General features: G+C 46.2%; 2 protein-coding genes across 3 annotated transcripts; both read left to right on the forward strand.

The window, feature by feature from the left end:
* The first annotated feature begins 9 nt into the window (after window positions 1–9).
* Window positions 10–8,268, forward strand: LOC144208712 (transcription factor MafK-like). 2 transcript variants are annotated; one of them, XM_077734702.1, is made up of 3 exons: window positions 10–162; window positions 6,964–7,021; window positions 7,541–8,268. In XM_077734702.1, the coding sequence occupies exons 2-3, from the start codon at window positions 6,986–6,988 to the stop codon at window positions 7,979–7,981; spliced, it is 477 nt and encodes a 158-aa protein (XP_077590828.1). In that variant the 5' UTR covers window positions 10–162; window positions 6,964–6,985; the 3' UTR covers window positions 7,982–8,268. The 2 variants fall into 2 exon arrangements, with proteins under 2 accessions (XP_077590828.1, XP_077590827.1); XM_077734701.1 differs by lacking the exon at window positions 10–162 and adding an exon at window positions 380–709.
* A 4,247-nt stretch (window positions 8,269–12,515) lies between these two features.
* Window positions 12,516–16,708, forward strand: LOC144208713 (ethanolamine-phosphate cytidylyltransferase-like). Its single transcript, XM_077734703.1, has 13 exons — window positions 12,516–12,921; window positions 13,712–13,800; window positions 14,070–14,231; window positions 14,301–14,367; window positions 14,443–14,527; window positions 14,598–14,639; window positions 15,003–15,135; window positions 15,284–15,366; window positions 15,528–15,605; window positions 15,671–15,736; window positions 15,803–15,868; window positions 15,952–16,040; window positions 16,119–16,708. The coding sequence occupies exons 1-13, from the start codon at window positions 12,722–12,724 to the stop codon at window positions 16,207–16,209; spliced, it is 1,251 nt and encodes a 416-aa protein (XP_077590829.1). The 5' UTR covers window positions 12,516–12,721; the 3' UTR covers window positions 16,210–16,708.
* The last annotated feature ends 32 nt before the right edge of the window (window positions 16,709–16,740 follow it).

A 16,740-nucleotide genomic window follows, 5' to 3' on the forward strand; every position in this document is an offset into this window, starting at 1 on the left:
TGACCAAACATGATGACGAGCAGCTGGTACAAACAACAAGCCGGAACTAACAAGGAGCGTCTTTAATTGCCTGTTTTTACCCTCCCGAAACAAAATGGAAATTTCTACGATGTACGGGGTCCAAAATTCAACCGACGAAAGGAGACGCCCCTCCTGATTCAAGTGAGTTTGCCATTGTTTATGCTGAGTCGTGTGAGTGTTTGTTTTGGTTTTGACAGCGGTGCACGGTTAGCCTCGTGGATTAGCCAGTTAGCTCCATTGGAATAAAGCTAGCACCATTTTAGCGAGCTGGCAGGCTTTCAAAATAAGAGCGTCCTTTTCCCTTTGCGAACGGCCGGTGCACACGTTTTGTCTCATTTCGAAAGCGGAAGTGCTTCGCGTGGAACGATAAAACGGGCTAGTCTTGGTGGAAAAATGTCAGAATATTAGGCTCGCTGTCACTGGGGGGAGACGCGGTAGTAGCGTGCGTTGCTTAGCTCCCGAATGGAAAGCGGAAGGTAGGAAGGGGGGTAACCTACTCTCCTTCCCTGATGCCCCGCTTGTTTATTAGTAGGCGGGGGAGTTGTTTGACACTTTGACGCGTGGAGGGGGTCGTGGAATGTCCAAAGTATTGGGCTAGCTAACGTCAACTCCTGCGAACCTGCTGCCGCTCCATCACCTCGCCGTTGAAAGAGGAGCACTCCATCCCTAACTCACGAAGCCGAGCCAGGTTGGTCGTCTTCATTATTCCCCACAGAAGCGCTTATATTGTATTATTATTTCATTTTCCTCATCAAAATATTTATTTTTTTATTATAATTTTTCTGACGAATCTGCTGTCTGGCAGCGCTAATTTGGAAAGCCGACGTAGGAAATAGCTGAGGTCTTTTGTTTTGAATGCGGCATCGTTATTCTGATTAAAATTTGCTGAATCATCACAAAGGAGCCTTCGGAGGGGGAAGAAAAGGGGCTTTTATCTTCGGCTCGAGGTGAGCATCAAGTGATGAGGATGATGATCGGATAGGCATCCTCTGGGAATGTGGCTTTGTTTGTCTTTTTAAAAAAAAGCCAAAACACTCCGGTAGCAAAGAGCTGTCAAATGTGTCACATCCGTTTGCAAAATGCACGCTAAGCAATATAAAAGTACACGTGTAGGACTTTCACGATTATTTTTTTACCTTTAAATTTTTTTTCTTGAGTTTCTTGGGTTTATTTATTCCTTTTGCGAGCTACTTTCTATTCATTCTTGCGTCCCTTTCTTTCCTTCCTTCCTTAACTTCTTACTTTCTCCATAGTTGCTTTTTTGCAACCTTTTTTTAAACCGTACTCCCCCCGTTTATTCCTCTTTCCCTATTCCATACTTTATTTCATAATTCCTTCTTGCATCACTTGCAAAAGCCCGATTTTCTGCCTTGTAGCACAATATTTTGCCTACTCTGAGGAAATATAGATGAAAATATGCAAATAGGGACATTCGCCCTCCATAAATGAACAAATTAAAAACAAAAATGGCAAAAAAAGATGTCATTTGATAGGAAGAAAACTCGGCAAATATATTTCAGTGAGGTGTGCAAAAGCCAGTTTATCATTTTTAACATCTATTAGCAAACAGTAATATTTGACCTCATGACCTTTTGTCTTTCTTGACTGACAGCTGTATTGAAGCACTACAAATGTATCTTTCTGCCCTCGCATTGTCAATATTTATTTGTTTATTCTCAAATAAAGAATGCAAATGTAGTCATTTGAAGTTGGAAATGAGCAATTTCCTCCTGGGCGCCAGCGTTCATTTGCTTTTGCCCGTTTCCCGCCGTCTCTGTAATCCAGGCAAACGGCATCTCTGTGTGGCGGCGCCATTTGACACAATTTACCAGTCCATTTCTCTTATTTTGATGGGGCAGATGCTCTTGTTTCCCCCTCTGGCCCGCCAGTGGCGGGATGACATTTTCAGCCCATTAGCGGTGGTGGAGGCCAGCTAATGAATGATCCGCCGCTCTTTTTAAAGTCACCTTGGAAACTGTTGCGCATTTGGAGGCAGATTGAAGTTTCCCTCCCCGCGCTTGCCGGCCTCGTCGGCTTATTTCATCATCATCGCCGGAGCGTGCGCGCGAGCTCGCCGCTCGCCGCTCCTCCTCCTCGCGTGGCGTGGCGTGCCGTGCATTTGAATGGATTTCCCAGGGCAGGTGCAATAAAGCGCTCGGTAGAGCCAAGTAGCTGGAGTGGCCTCTTATTATCCCTTCATTTTTCTCAACTGCTTATCCTCACGAGGTTCGCTGAGGGTGCTTGAAGCTATTCCAGATGGAGGACATCCGGATTTGGCGGCCAGCCAATCTCTGGGCACGAGGAGAGAAGCTAGCGTTAGGCAACTTCGAGCACTTGTGTCAAAGTGGCGGCCCGTGGGCCAGATCTGGCCCTCCGCATCATTTTGCGCGGCCCGGAAAAGTCAATCTTGAGTGGCGAATTTATGTTTTAGGATCAAATTAAAATGATATATATATAGATGTATATTACATTTCCCGATTTTCCCCCTTTTAGATCAATAATTGTCATTTTTTAATCCATTTTTTCTGTTTTTAGTTAAAAAATCATACATTTTTTTGTGTGTGACTAACCATAGACTAAAAGAAATACACAGCATGAAATGAATGAAGCTCCCAAAGTAGTTTAGAGTGAATTTTTATTTGTAAATTAGCGGTGGCAATTTGATCCGCCTCGCTACGGCGTGACGCCGGCAGACGGCGAGATGGACGGAAGCCATATTGGCTGTGGTGCAGCTGCGCCCGGGGAGCGCTTACGCCTATTGGGGACAATTAATAGCCTCCGGGAAGGAAGGCAAACGTGGGATTTGTCCACAAAAGTGCTGCTTAAGCTACAAAGGGAAAAGCAGGCCAGCAATGGCCCCATGTATACATATATTTCTTCTTTTATTTTATGATTATTTTTTATCCCCAGCGACGGGAAGGTGATGAAACCTCTTGCAAGGGTGATTGCTAAGCGTTGCGTACCATTTGCCCTCCGCCGCCGCCGATTGCTTCAAGTGGCGTGTCTTTGATGACTTTGCGCTTAGAAACTTCAAGCGTGTCTTGGAAATGAAAAGAAACTCCCAAGTTAGCTAAAGCAAAAAAAGAAAACATAAAATAAATCAGGGTGTCACCGGAGCCCATACGTGTACGAAAACTTAAACTTGGTCTTAGTAACACCGTTTCTTAACAAAAAAATAAAGATGTAGTTGTTCTTATTGGGTCATTTCTTTTTTTAGCAGCTTTTCAGCTTGGTATTCTTAATATTGTTTTTTTTATTTTTATTTTTGTACCCCTAATCAAACCTGACTTGATTCTCCCAACTTTAAATTCAGGGACAATGTCATATTTCAATTTTATTAACTTATTTTTTCCACCTTATACTCATTGTATATTTCTTTAAAAATGTTTTTAATTCAAACTGTTGAGTATCAACCAAATTTCTTATATTATGCATATACAGTAATCCCTCGATTGCCACGTCTTCACTTATCATGATTTTTTCCGCTATTAATTATTAAATATTATCTAAAGTCTCGTAAGCAGAAGCTACTCTTGCTAATAGGCCCCAGCACTGAAAGAAAAAAGTTCTAATAGGGGTTAGCCAACTTTGCAATTTTTCAATGGTCGCGGCCACATTAACAGGACCTGCTAACCTTTCACCTTTGCCCCCCCCCCCCCTACCAAGTTAGCCTAGGACCAATGGCATTTATCCTAGCACCTGTCGACCTTATTGAATTTTTCCCGCGGACACATTTGTATAACCCACATAGAAAAAGAAGGACCGCCTTAAAGTTTGTCTGGTGACGGCTATAATCGCGGAGGAAAAATGATCAGTGGAGCCACATAAAAGGCAAGACCAAAATAAACGCCGTCTTTTTTTTTTATACTTGACTTTAGCGGCGGTGGGAGGAGGGAGGCAAGACGGCGGCGCGCGTCTCGCTGAAGAAAGAAAGACTGGTCCTCTGTGGGTGGGCGGGCGGGCGTTTGGGGCTCCTTGGGGACCCCCTTCCTTCCACCTCCTCTTTTGAAATGAGCTTGGCTCCCGTCGTTTACTTGTTCAGATATTTATTCAAGAGGTAGTCGCCGACGGCAACGCTGTGGTTGCCGTTTTTCCTCTCGCCGTGCGTGCTTTGGACAAATCCCAAAAGTTAGCATAACATCATTAACGGCTCTCCCAACTGCTGTTGTTTGGCACGCACGCTAACTTAGCTTGTGGCTCTATATATATATTTCTTTTTTGTTCTTGTTGTTTTTCTATTTTCACCAGTGGGCGTGACACCCGGATGGCACGCCTTTTTCCCCCAATAGCGCCCTCGGGCAGCTTTTTTTTTTAATTGGCCTTGAGCTATTTAAGAGAATGTGGCCCGCACAAGAAGCTTCATTTCATCTGAGATTGCACTTCTCAGCTTTAACACTAGAGGGCGGCACTCATTGCAAACAGTGCTTATCAACATCTTTAAATCAAAAGTTGATACTTTTGATCCAATTTGAAGAGTAACATAATTGCAACAATGTATGTTAATAATATTTGTTTTTTGTAGCAGTTTTTCAGCTTGGTATTCTTGGTATTGTTTTTTGTATATAATTCGAATATTATATATTTTCTGATTGGCTTCTCCTCACAAGGGTTGCCGGTGGTGCTGGAGCCTATCCCCAGCCTTCTAACAGTTGTATATAGCGATTGACGTCTTGATTTAGGCGCCATTGTTTAGTTTTTCCGGCATCTTTCCAGTGAGTCCGGTCTGTAAAAATAGCCAAGCTTTGATTGGTCTCTCTCTCTCTCTCTCGGAGTCGCCGGTGAGGAATGTAGGCTAGAGGAGAGGCAAGGCACGCTTGCTTGTCCCAGTATTCTTGTCTGCTGATAAATGAGTCCAATCACAAGTGTTCCCCCCCCCCCCCCCCCCCCCCGTGTGACATGATGCAGCAGGTGGCAAGAAGTGGCATTCTGATGAAAATGGCGCCCATCACGAGTCACCAATCAAGAAAGAGGAAAAAAAACCTGTGCCTGTTAAAAGTTGAACCTCCCCTGTCACCCTTTTTTCACGCTCTGAATAGTTAGTAGTTAATGGAGTCCCTGAATGGGAAGCCCAGCCCACCTTCTCTCTTGTTTTTCATTTGCTGCTAAGATTCACATTTTGGCTCCTGGACAACCGTGTGGGGATCCAGTAAATAATACTATTATTTCAATCAAGTGTCATGAATCGCGACCACGGAACGGATTGGACGCCCCTGGCCGTCAGCGACAGGCCCCGCCCCCTTCCTCATTCCCCATTCCCGAGACGAGGTTCCTTGTTACCTGGACACCGGCCATTTTTTCCTCCCCATCTTCGGGCCCCAATAATCCCGTTAAGGCCGCTGTCAAAGCGGTGATGGCGCCCTCCGCCGCCCCCTCTCCGCCTCCCCTCGCCACGCGTGGCCGCCCGCCCGCCCGCCCGCCCGCGCCAGCCCACTCCCCTCCACATCCCACCTCCGCCATTTTGAGACAGCTGTTGATGGAAGACCTCCTCCTCGCTGGTACCCTTGAAGAGTCACCTCCTAGACTAAACCCCGCCACCCCCCCCCCCTCCACCCCATGAAAACCCTTGCTAAATATTCATCAGACGTGGTTGTGGTGGCGCTGGGCAACAAAGGCTCTCCCAAACTATGGGATGGGATGAGATCATTAAAGCACCCGTGGAGCTCCAGACATTTTCCCAAGGTTGTCCGCTTTGGACGCCGTTTTTTTCTTCTTCCTCCCAAGCTCCTCCTCCTCCTCTGTGGCGTCCCCTCCCTCCCTCCCTCCCTCCCTCCCTCCCTCCCTCCCTCCCTCCCTCCCTCCCTCCCTCCCTCCCTCCTTTCTGACTTTTCCACCCGGGTGGCCGCACTCAGCGTTTTTCATCTCCTGCGGGTGCGATAGGTCTCTGGTCTGGCGGCTGATTTGTCAGCATCCTTGCAGGCAATTCACAAAAATTCATCCACGCCAGCCTCGCGCTCCCGGGGGCGGGCTCACTGCCATCCACCGCCCTCCTCGCCATCCTCGCCGTCCTCAATTCAGAATTTGCCATCGTCACTTTTTGTCCGCCTACCAGTTGCCGAGGGAGAAAATAGAACTTCAAACCAAAAGTTTATCAGCGTTACACAATTTGTAGGATAATGTATGATAAACAAACACCTGAATTACTTACACTAATTTCTTCTGGATAACTATGACTGGCTTACTGTGACTAACTAACCTAAAAAAACCAAAGTCTTAAAAATCAAATGTCATATATATGTCACAAACCCATCCAAAAGTGAGACTTATAGGCCGGAAAATACGGTATTGTACATTGTATTGTGCGCCAAATAGCTAGTTTGGCTATCCCGGCTCCCCCCCGCTGAACGCCAGCAGCTTTTTCTCGTGGCGATATTGCACTTTTTCCGCGTCCACTTTTCCTTTTTTTTCTGAAGCGTGCAGACGGCATCAAGAATGCAAGTCAGCGCGCGACCTCCTGTGATGTCCCCAGCTTGTGTGATGGTGTCGTATTCAGGTCATTTTTAACAAGCGTCTGTCTCCCCCCCGCTCCCTCCCTCCCAAATCCCTCCCTCCCTTTTTCTTCTTCTCTCTCTTTGTCTCCATGGAGCAGCCCACCTGTAACACCCTTCTCTTTTGTTGCCATGGAAATAGGCGACCAGTCTGGTATTTTTAATTTCATTTTCCACACGTGTCCTTCATCCGTCGATTGAGCGCGTCTTGGGGGATCCCTTTTTAAGTCTTAAAAAGTGGCACCCAGAACCCGGGTGGCTGACTTGGCGTTTAGGGGCCGAGGTTGGAAATGCGGCGCCGGAGGATACTCCATCTTAAGGTGGATTCGCACCTGCTACGTTCAAACCCCAAAAGTTGATGTTATGTGGCTTTTGGTGAATTGGCATGCGGGCCAACATTTGCTTTTTAAAGCGTCATCCATGACATCCAATGAGTAACCAGCATTTCTTTCCACAGAGCGGCCAGCAGCGCTTGGGGGATGACGACGCCACACAAGGGAAGCAAGGCCTTGAAGGTAAGGCCACATTTTCCTACAATCCTCATCTGTACTTGAACCACTAGACCAGGGGTCACCAACTCTGGTCCTGGAGGGCCTTGGTTTCTCTTCCAAACTCACCCAACTCTTCCGTGACCTCTCAAAAAGACTGAGAACCATCCTGCTTTTTCCTTTTTGGCGTGTTGGAGAAGCCAGATGTGGAAGCCAGACTGGAGTTGGTGACCCCTGCTTTACACCAAACTAAACCCGGATTAACGCAATCCACCAATGACAAATAGTAGATATTTTTGTGAGCAAAATTTAAAAAATGGCGGTTCAGTCCGATTTTCCCCAAAGCGCCACCCCAATTTAAGTCGGTTTACAGTTCGGCGCCAAGTACCCGTTAGAGAGTTTGGCGAATACCCCGCAGAAGAAGAATCGTAGCACAGCCAGTACTCCGATCTGGAAACAATGAAAGTTTTAGGATGACGAAAATAGCGGCCACCTTTGAGACGGCCGTGGCCACTGTTACTGACCGTGGGCTGACGTGGTCGGCAGGTGAAGCGGGAACCAGGCGAGAACGGCACCAGCCTGACGGACGACGAGCTGGTGGGCATGTCGGTGCGGGAGCTCAACCAGCACCTGCGCGGCCTGACCAAGGAGGAGATCGTGCTGCTCAAGCAGCGCCGCCGCACCCTGAAGAATCGAGGCTACGCCGCCAGCTGCCGGGTCAAGCGCGTCACGCAGAAGGAGGAGCTGGAGAAGCAGAAGGCGCAACTGCAGCAGGAAGTCCACAAGCTGGCCAACGAGAACGCCGGCATGAAGGCCGAGCTGGACGCGCTGCGTTCCAAGTACGAGGCGCTGCAGAGTTTCGCCAGGACGGTGGCTCGCAACCCCGTGACCTCCGTGGCCTCCGTCATGGGGCCGCTGGTGCCCGCCAAAGTGGCCGCCACCAGCGTCATCACCATCGTCAAATCCAAAACGCAGGCCAGGTCGTAAAAAGACCACGAACTTTCCTCCGGCGGACGGCCGGTGCAGCTATTCTCCACGTCCGGGACCACGACGCCACCTAGTGGACGCTAGCGCCATTAACTCCCATTCCTTTGAACCGGGAAGCGGTCCAACCGGCCTCCCAGTTGAAATGGCTTGGACGGCTTTACAAGTGTCTTCAATGTCAAGTGAGTACCTACCACAAAGTTTATTTTCCCGGATATAAGTCGCACCCTGAAATGTAGGTCAAAGGATACGGGTGGAAAAAAATTTATATTGTTTGCACATGGGCAATCTATTATCTATAATCTAAAAATTTCAGGCCGAACTGGAAACAGGGGCGACTTATAGTCCGGAAAATACGCCAGTCTCCGAATCACCTTCCCATTCAAACAACATTGGACTTTATGTCAGCCAATGAGTTAAGAGACGTTATTTGGAAGAAAAAAAATCAAAACAATGCCTTTATAATATGTTTTAAAAACCCCAGAAGAAGAATTGTAGCACATTTGACGCTACGTTAGCTAGCACGCTAACCCGAAAGCTGGCGAACTTTTACGTGAGGAAAAATGGCGGCCGAGGTAGAAGGAGGAGGAGCCGCTTTGTCGTCACGTCAATGATTTGACGTCGCCCTTTCCGATATTATCGGTAGATGCAATAATCCGCGTATGCACTGAAAAGAGAAAAAAAAAGGTGGTGATGCAAACTTTGAATGTTATTACTGTTCAATCAATTCTTAGACAAAAAGTATGGTGGCGTTTAGCTTGTTTTTGGGTTTACACGTGTTTTCCCAGAAAAGAAAAAAAATCTCACATGAGCTTTACTGTTTTTAAGGTTAAGATGTCGACTTGTTTTTGTTTATCTTCAATGTGACTTTTACAAAGGGGTGGAGCCACCAAAGATGCCCCCAAAAACCCTAAAAACTAAAAAAATAAAGCTAACTTGGCTAATGGTCTGATTTCAGAAAAAAACACGTTCAAAATTTTTTATTTTTACGATTTTCCCCTTCAAATTAACACATTTGTACTCCCTAAAACCTTAAAAACCACGAATATGGAGATGAAAATTGTGAATCAAGAGGCGGCTTAAACGTGAGAAATTGTCAAATTCAACAATTTTAATGGAAAATACATTACATTATTTGTATCCAAAGTCGAATTTGTAGTATTTCATAGCACCATAAATCAATCAATATCCAACAATGGCTTTTGGAGGCTCCTCCCCTTCTATTAATGTTTGTTAGTTTCTTTATTGTTGTTTTTTGATACCAGGTAGATTATATTGTGTTGTATTTAGAAATATGAGGTGGAAAAAACATAGTGTAGAGGGAAAAACAAAAAAGTGAGTTCTTTTTTTGTTTTTGTTTTTCTTTTGCAGTTGTACCAAAAGTGGCTTACTATTGAAGTCTGATAGCTTTTTTCTAGTGACTCTAGACGCGTACGTACGGTGAAGTATAGCGCGCTTGGCGTGGCGTGAGGTGACGTGGTGACGTGTTCTTTAAGTGACAAGTTTTTTGGCAGTGTGCTTCACTGTATAGATGTCAATGCCGTGCTATTTTTGACGCCAGTCTGTAGAGCTAAACTTAGGTGGTGGTGATGGTGGTGTAAACAAGGTCAGCTTGTCGTCGTCGTCGTCGTGGCATCTGTGCATAGCTATCCTCCTCGCGCTTATTCTCCCTCTCTTTAAAAAGCCACGTCATCATTCGGAGGGACAAAAATGTGGCATATTTTTCCTCATTTTTTTATATGTTGTTTGGAGAGTGGCTGCTGGTCCTCAGTCGCTGTCCAGTGAAAGGGAATTTAATGGAATTTAATGCATTTTTTTCTTCTTACTGGAGGGCGTGGATGAATGAGACCCATTTTTTGGTTTTTTTTTTCTTCCAGGCTCGTCTGGCAAATAGAATGATGAGTTCTGGGAACTTTTTGTACATTTTCCAATTTTGCGTTTTCTGTCAATTTGCGTTCATCCTTGACAATCGCCTCATATGCCTATTTCCTATTTATTTTATTTTTGTTTTTTTTAACCAACAATGATACTAAAAATTGAAAAATATCTCTGTATTGAATGAGTTATAATGGAACTTGGGAAATACCAGTCAAATAATAATTTTTCAATTTTCTATCCATGGCTGTAATATTAAAAAAAAAAAATTCAATCATTTTGGAAAAAAACATGATCAACTAAATTCCTGGTGCCACCTAAAAAAATGTAATTGACTCCCTTGGATGGCGATATTAGTTATTTATAGTCAATTGTTATACCTAGGTATTAAAATAAGGCTATTTCAGATATGATGGACCATATTTGATTTAATTTCATGTTGCCACACAATGGTGCATTTTTTTCAAATTATTATCTTTTTCCGCAAAGATAAGCTATTCCGCCTTTTATTTGATATTCATAAGTTGATGGTAAAGGGCTCCAATCTACTGCGCCACCACGTATATTTCGTACAATCATCATTAGCGCTTCTCGTCTCCTGCTGGTCAGGCGAGGTATTGCGTGGCCTCGGTTCCGACTCATCAAAACCATACACAAGCGTGTATTGGATGTAGCCAGTGTGTGTATTTTTGTGGCCGTGTTGTGGAGTTTGTAAGTCCGTTTAATGTGCGTGGCCGTGTATCACATTTATTGGGAATGTTTTCCGTCAAAAACGGGACGATGACGTCATTTTCAGAGGACGAGAATTGGGTTTTTAAAACTTTCAATTGGATTTTTAATTTAAAAAACGATCTGAAAATGACTCTCAATGAAAATCTGGTTAAGATACAAAAGAAAAGATGACATTTTTTTGGAACGTTAAAGCTAACCAACCTCGTGTAGGGATGCTTTGCTTTACCACCAGAGGGGGCCAAACACGAAAAATCACTGCACTTGAGAATGTCTGAAAGGGCCACTTGCAATCTGTTTTTCTTCAATTTTACGTCCGTGTGTCCGTCCGTCCGTCCGAGCGAGGTTTTTGTGCACTTCCGCTTCCTTTTTTGGTAAACTTTGTACACAATGGACTGTGCACTTATTTACTTTTTACTCCATGCAGCCGTCCGTCCGTCCGTCTGTGTTTGGAAGCTTAACGAAAGCGACTACTGATACTTTTTTCCCTCGCGAGGGTTGTAATAAAATGCCGCAGTACTTTGTATGACAAGAGTGACTTGTAACTATTTATAAAATAAATTATTATGGTACCTTTTTGCAATCTGTAGATAAGTCCCGTATGTATTGATATATATATACGATGTGAATTTAAATGTCAAGTGTCTTAAGTTATTGATGTATATATTGTATGTTTGTCGATAAAGCTTACTTTATTTTCTATAAGATCAATAAAACCATTGAGGGGAAAAAAAGAACTGGTTGACCCACTTGTAGATTTTTTTTTCAGGCGGCGCCATCATTTTTTTTTTCCACAGGAATTTTTTTTCGCGATCCCAAAAAAGCCACCGGGCGACCTAATTCGGCTAACCTCCGCGGACGCCTCGGCGGCAAGGAAAATGGCGAGCGTGGTGAAGGATGTCTAGGTGTTTTGTCCTAGATAAGGTGCGCTGGCGACTTAGTCATCCCCGCGAACCCCCTTGGGGCTCGTACAAAAGTGCCCCTGCACCCCCAGTGGGGGTTGGGCCTTGTCTCGCCAAAGCGTCTAAAGATAGATGGGAAAAATTAACCACCTTGTCTCCTACAGGTTGTTTTAAAAAGTGGACCGAAAACAGGTTGAAATGCTAAAAATTGAGTTGTGAAAGTCATCTTACATGCTAGCTTTATTAAAACAGGCATTGACTCAATATTACGGAACATTTTGGTGGGTTTAATGTGTTTCAGAGATGGGGAGGAGACTGAAGTACCGGGACAAAACCCACGTAGGCATGGGGAGGAAATGTAAAGGCAAGATTGACCCTTGACCTTAGAACTGTGAGCAAGATGTGCTAAAATCTCGCTAGCCCGTTGGCTTGGGTTTCCTCCCACATCCCACAAACATGCATGCTATGCCGATTGGGCACTCTAAATTGTCCCTAGCTGTGATTGGTTGTTTATTTCTTTGTACCAGCGATTGGCTGGCCACAGTTCGAGGTGCCCAAAGTTAATTGGAAGGGGCTCCAGCACCCCCGAGACTCTTGAGTATAAACAAAAATGTAAAATGGATGAGTGAATCATGTTTAAAATGAAACCGGTTGTTTTTAAAACATAATAATTGTCAAAATTGCATGTTTGTGTTCATTAGAAGACGTTGAATCTTTGCTTCCATCTACTGGCAACAAACTCCAATGACGACCTTTTCTTTTCAGGCAATTCAGCTCAGTGAATGTCAGACACATTAATAAAATTGAGTTATTGATGCATTTAAGAATGGTTGTTAGAAGGGTGACTCCGTCGCACGCGAGCAAAAAGAATCACCCACGTAAGATAGCAGAGTTCACGTCATTATGTAACCCGGAATGGTCGCGTGATTCTGCCGGCATCAAGTTGGAGTGCGCAAACACGGCACACTTCCTCTCAGCGGGCTTTCAAAATAAATGTCACTGTTGGATTTTGAGGACTAACTCTTTTATGACGAGTAGGCGACTTCCTGTCCATTTCCCCGCTGACTCCAGTCGAATGGAAGCGGGCGTTTTTGGCTCGGAGTCGGAAGGAGGCGTCGTTGACGCAGCGTAAGCCAACTCCGCCACCGTTGCACGACCTGCCTCGGGCTCGGGATCGGCTTAGTCTCACGACCCGTCACTTCGGCCGAACCTCGGGGAAAGCCTTGAGCTTTCAAAAATGCTGAAAAACGGACACCATCAGCAGCGCGAGCAGTGTCACCAGCAGCAGAACCAGAAGCACCATCGCCACCATCGGCTTCCTTCGACTCAGGTGAGCAAGGATGTGAGCTCCGACTCCACACCCGGATCTCCGCGCCCGGAGGCGGCGGCCAGCCCCGAGAAGAGGAGGCGAAGGGTCCGCGTGTGGTGCGATGGATGGTGAGTACGTACAGGGGCTCTGAGAAGGGGGGAGAGGAGGGGGGTTCTGGGATTCTGGGATCCTGGGATATGGGGGGCTGCTGCGGTTTTCTAATTGGGCCACTCCATTAGGTACACCTGCATCCTTTGGATGGATGAGCCCGTTTAATGAATGCGTTATGATTTGATTGTTGTAGTTGATTGAAATATGAGATGGATTTATGGGTTGGGATTGTTCCCGTGAATATGTCCTGCTTCTTGTTTTCACTTTTCAATTAAATTCTTCATTCCTGAAGTTCAGGGCAGTCTGACATCCGAATTTTAATGGGAAAAGTGTCCATATTTTTATGCAAAGCACACAGAGTTGGGTTTCTTTGTCTTTTCCTACTCGGCGTGGCAGCAAAAAAAAAAAGGATGTTTTTCATTTTCGGGCCCCGGATTACGGCCCCTTTCTCCCGTAGTATTCGGGTTATGCGTACGCGGCTTTGAACGCCACCTCGGCCCCCCGGAATGTTTCCGAATGTTTGGGATGCCGGGAGCGCTAATAGAGTGCCGACGTCAACAGCGACGACCTCTCGGGCCACGCGCCCCACCGGCATTCCAAGAACAGGGGCTACAATGCCTCTGTGTCTCCGGTTGGTCAGCCCGGCCTCGCTAAAGTCCGCCTCTGCGTTGACAAAAAGTCATGAATTGTTTCAGATTGCCTTGATAAAATTGACACATTCAGACTGTTGCCTCCGTCAAGTCGACCTTAAAGCAACCCGCGGTCCACACCTTTCCATTTATTTCCCCGTGTTTTGTTGTCTTTCAGCTACGACATGGTCCACTACGGCCATTCCAACCAGCTGCGGCAGGCCAAGGCCATGGGAGACTACCTCATCGTGGGTGTACACACAGACAGTAAGCCTCAGTACATATCTATAGGTATTTATTTTCCACATTTAAAAGGCCGCGCCTAACTCTTATGATTTATGTTCTGAAGGCCGCGCCTAACTCTTATGATTTATGTTCTGAGGGCCGCCGGTTAGCTCGTTGTTAAACGACGTGGTGCTTAAATGCGAAGCCCAAAGACCAATCTTGTTACGAAACTTTCCCGAGCAAGAACGAGGAAATGTGGTGTCGAAAAGTCCACGCCCCTGCTTTAAGCTTTGACGCCATTTTTCGCCCAGGCGAGATCTCCCGGCACAAGGGCCCGCCGGTTTTCACTCAGGAAGAACGCTACAAGATGGTAAGGGCCATCAAATGGGTGGACGAGGTGGTGGAGGGGGCCCCGTACGTCACCGCCCTGGACACGTTGGACAAGTACCACTGCGACTTTTGCGTGCACGGCGGTGAGCGCCGAGCGCCTTCCAAATAAGATGGCGACTCGCCATCACTCGCCGTGCGTTTTTTCTTTGCAGACGACTTGACGTTGACGGCGGACGGCGAGGACACGTACCGGGAAGTCAAAGAGTCGGGACGCTACAGGTATTGCCGTGGCCCGGCGAGATAAGCGTAGGCGGATGGATTGTTTTGGTGATTGTCTGGCTGGATTTGTTGCAGGGAATGTAAACGAACGCAGGGAGTTTCCACCACCGACCTGGTTGGCCGGATGCTTCTCATGAACAAAGCGCATCACAACAACATTGTGAGCCCATCGTTTGTCTTTGACTCCGTTCCAGTCGGGCTACGCTTTTCTCATGTCGGAACTCTCGCAGGATGCTTCGGACTGCCGGCAGCGCACCGACAACTTTGGGAAGGTGGGTGGTCACGCTTAATCTTCATTCTAAAATGACCTATGTGACTCTTAATGTCATTTTTTTTTAAACCAAAAAAAATGATGACTTGCTTAAAAAGTCACCTCTTGCGGTCTGGTGGACAAGTGGTTAGCATGTCGGCCACACAATTTTGGGGTCGAGGGTTTGATCCCAGGTGTGCAGTTTGCTAATTTTATGCTAGGCCAATTTTATGCTAGGCTAATTGCCCTTAGTGAGCTGGGATACGCTCAAGCACCCCCTGCGACCCTCACTTTACTTGATCATTTTCCGGAGTAGACTAAATTCTGTGTTATTTTTGTGTTGTTTTGTTTGTTTGTGATTGGCTGATGGGACTCCAATGGTTAGAAGAGTCACAGTCCCTGGACGGGGGTGTCCCAGTTCCTGCAGACGTCCCAAAAAATCATCCAGTTTGCTTCGGGCCAGGAGCCGCGGCCCGGCGACACCATCATCTACGCTGCCGGGGCCTTTGACCTCTTCCGTATCTTTTTCTCCGTCAGAGAGGGAGGAGCCTCGCAGATAAAAACAACCACAACGGGAGAAATAACAAACTCCCATTTGGCGCATTGAACTTGTTCTAGTCTTGTCCAACTAAGACAAAAAAAGCGAACCCTTGACTCTTGACTCAGACATTGGCCACGTGGACTTCTTGAGGGCGGCGCACAAGATGGCGGACAAGCCCTACATCATCGTGGGGCTGCACTTTGATCAAGTGAGTCTTTATGGGCTGGTTTGCTATCTTGTTTACAATATGTCAAAGTCCCAGAAGCCCTAGGAGTACCATGTGGGGCCCCATTTGGTGGGACCAATCCCAGAGATGGGCCAAATGAGAAACTGAGGAATGGTCTTGATTGGCTTATTTCTCCATTTCAGGAAGTGAACCGCTACAAAGGGAAGAACTACCCGATTATGAACGTCCACGAGAGGACGCTCAGCGTACTGGCGTGTCGGGTATGTCGTCCCTCCCGCTCCCCATCCTCCGGCCTAATTTAAAAGCTCCTCCTTGGGGGTCACAGTACGTCTCCGAGGTGGTGATCGGCGCCCCGTTGACGGTCACTAAAGATCTGCTGGATCACTTGAAGGTAAGTGCCAGCGTGGGCCCCGTGGGGTGACCCTCCACTGGACCAAGATGGCGGCTTCTTCGACAGGTGGACCTGGTGTGCCACGGGAAGACCCAAACGTACCCCGACAAAGACGGATCCGATCCCTACGCCGTGAGTAGCTATGGGAATTAGATCTCATTTAGACAATATAACAGAATAGCATTTTTGCTTCTATTTCATCTTTTGACCGTCAGGTGCCCAGAAGGCAAGGAATCCTTCGCACCTTCGACAGCGGCAACAGCCTGACCACGGACTCCATCGTGCAGAGGATATCCAAAAACAGGTCCAACTCGGCGTCCGCCTCTGACACACCCACGTGAGGATAACCGGGTCATGATTGGCCTCCATTGCTGGGTTTCAGGCTGCTTTTTCAAGACAGGAACCAGAAGAAAGAAGCTACCGAGATGGCCGTGATTCAGGCTATGCAACGACACCAAGTGGCAGACCAGTGATGCTGCACCAACATTCGTTTTTTTTTCAATGGGGATTCTTATTTGTGGTTATTTTGGACTTGTTCCTTGCCTCGAAAAACATTCAAACACCCGCATTTTTTACAATTCCACTCCATTTGTTGTATCTTGGAGAGGATGTTGTTGTTGTTGTTGTTTTAACACATATACAGTTTTCTACTTATATTTTCTGAGAAAAGAGCACAAGCTTCGCCATCAAAATAAACCCATAAGCTTTATTATTTTAACAGGCAACTATTGGAATGGTTCTCCTCCATTTTTTTCATTTTATCTAAGGTATTTATTTATACATATTTTTTACTGCTTGGTTGCCCTCTTCCCGGTGGATGCTTTTATTTTTTTATCTTCATGGGTCCTTCCTGTGGAACCAGAGTGCAGTTTCATGCCTCTTGAACCAGCACTAAAGTACATATGTATTTAATGACAATAATAATAAAATGCCTGTATGCCAATTTTAGGGTGTATGGGCCCTGACAAGTTATACCAATACTGTGCAAACTACTGTTGACAATT

Source organism: Stigmatopora nigra, chromosome 15 (assembly GCF_051989575.1).
Source record: "Stigmatopora nigra isolate UIUO_SnigA chromosome 15, RoL_Snig_1.1, whole genome shotgun sequence".
Classification (NCBI taxonomy): domain Eukaryota; kingdom Metazoa; phylum Chordata; class Actinopteri; order Syngnathiformes; family Syngnathidae; genus Stigmatopora; species Stigmatopora nigra.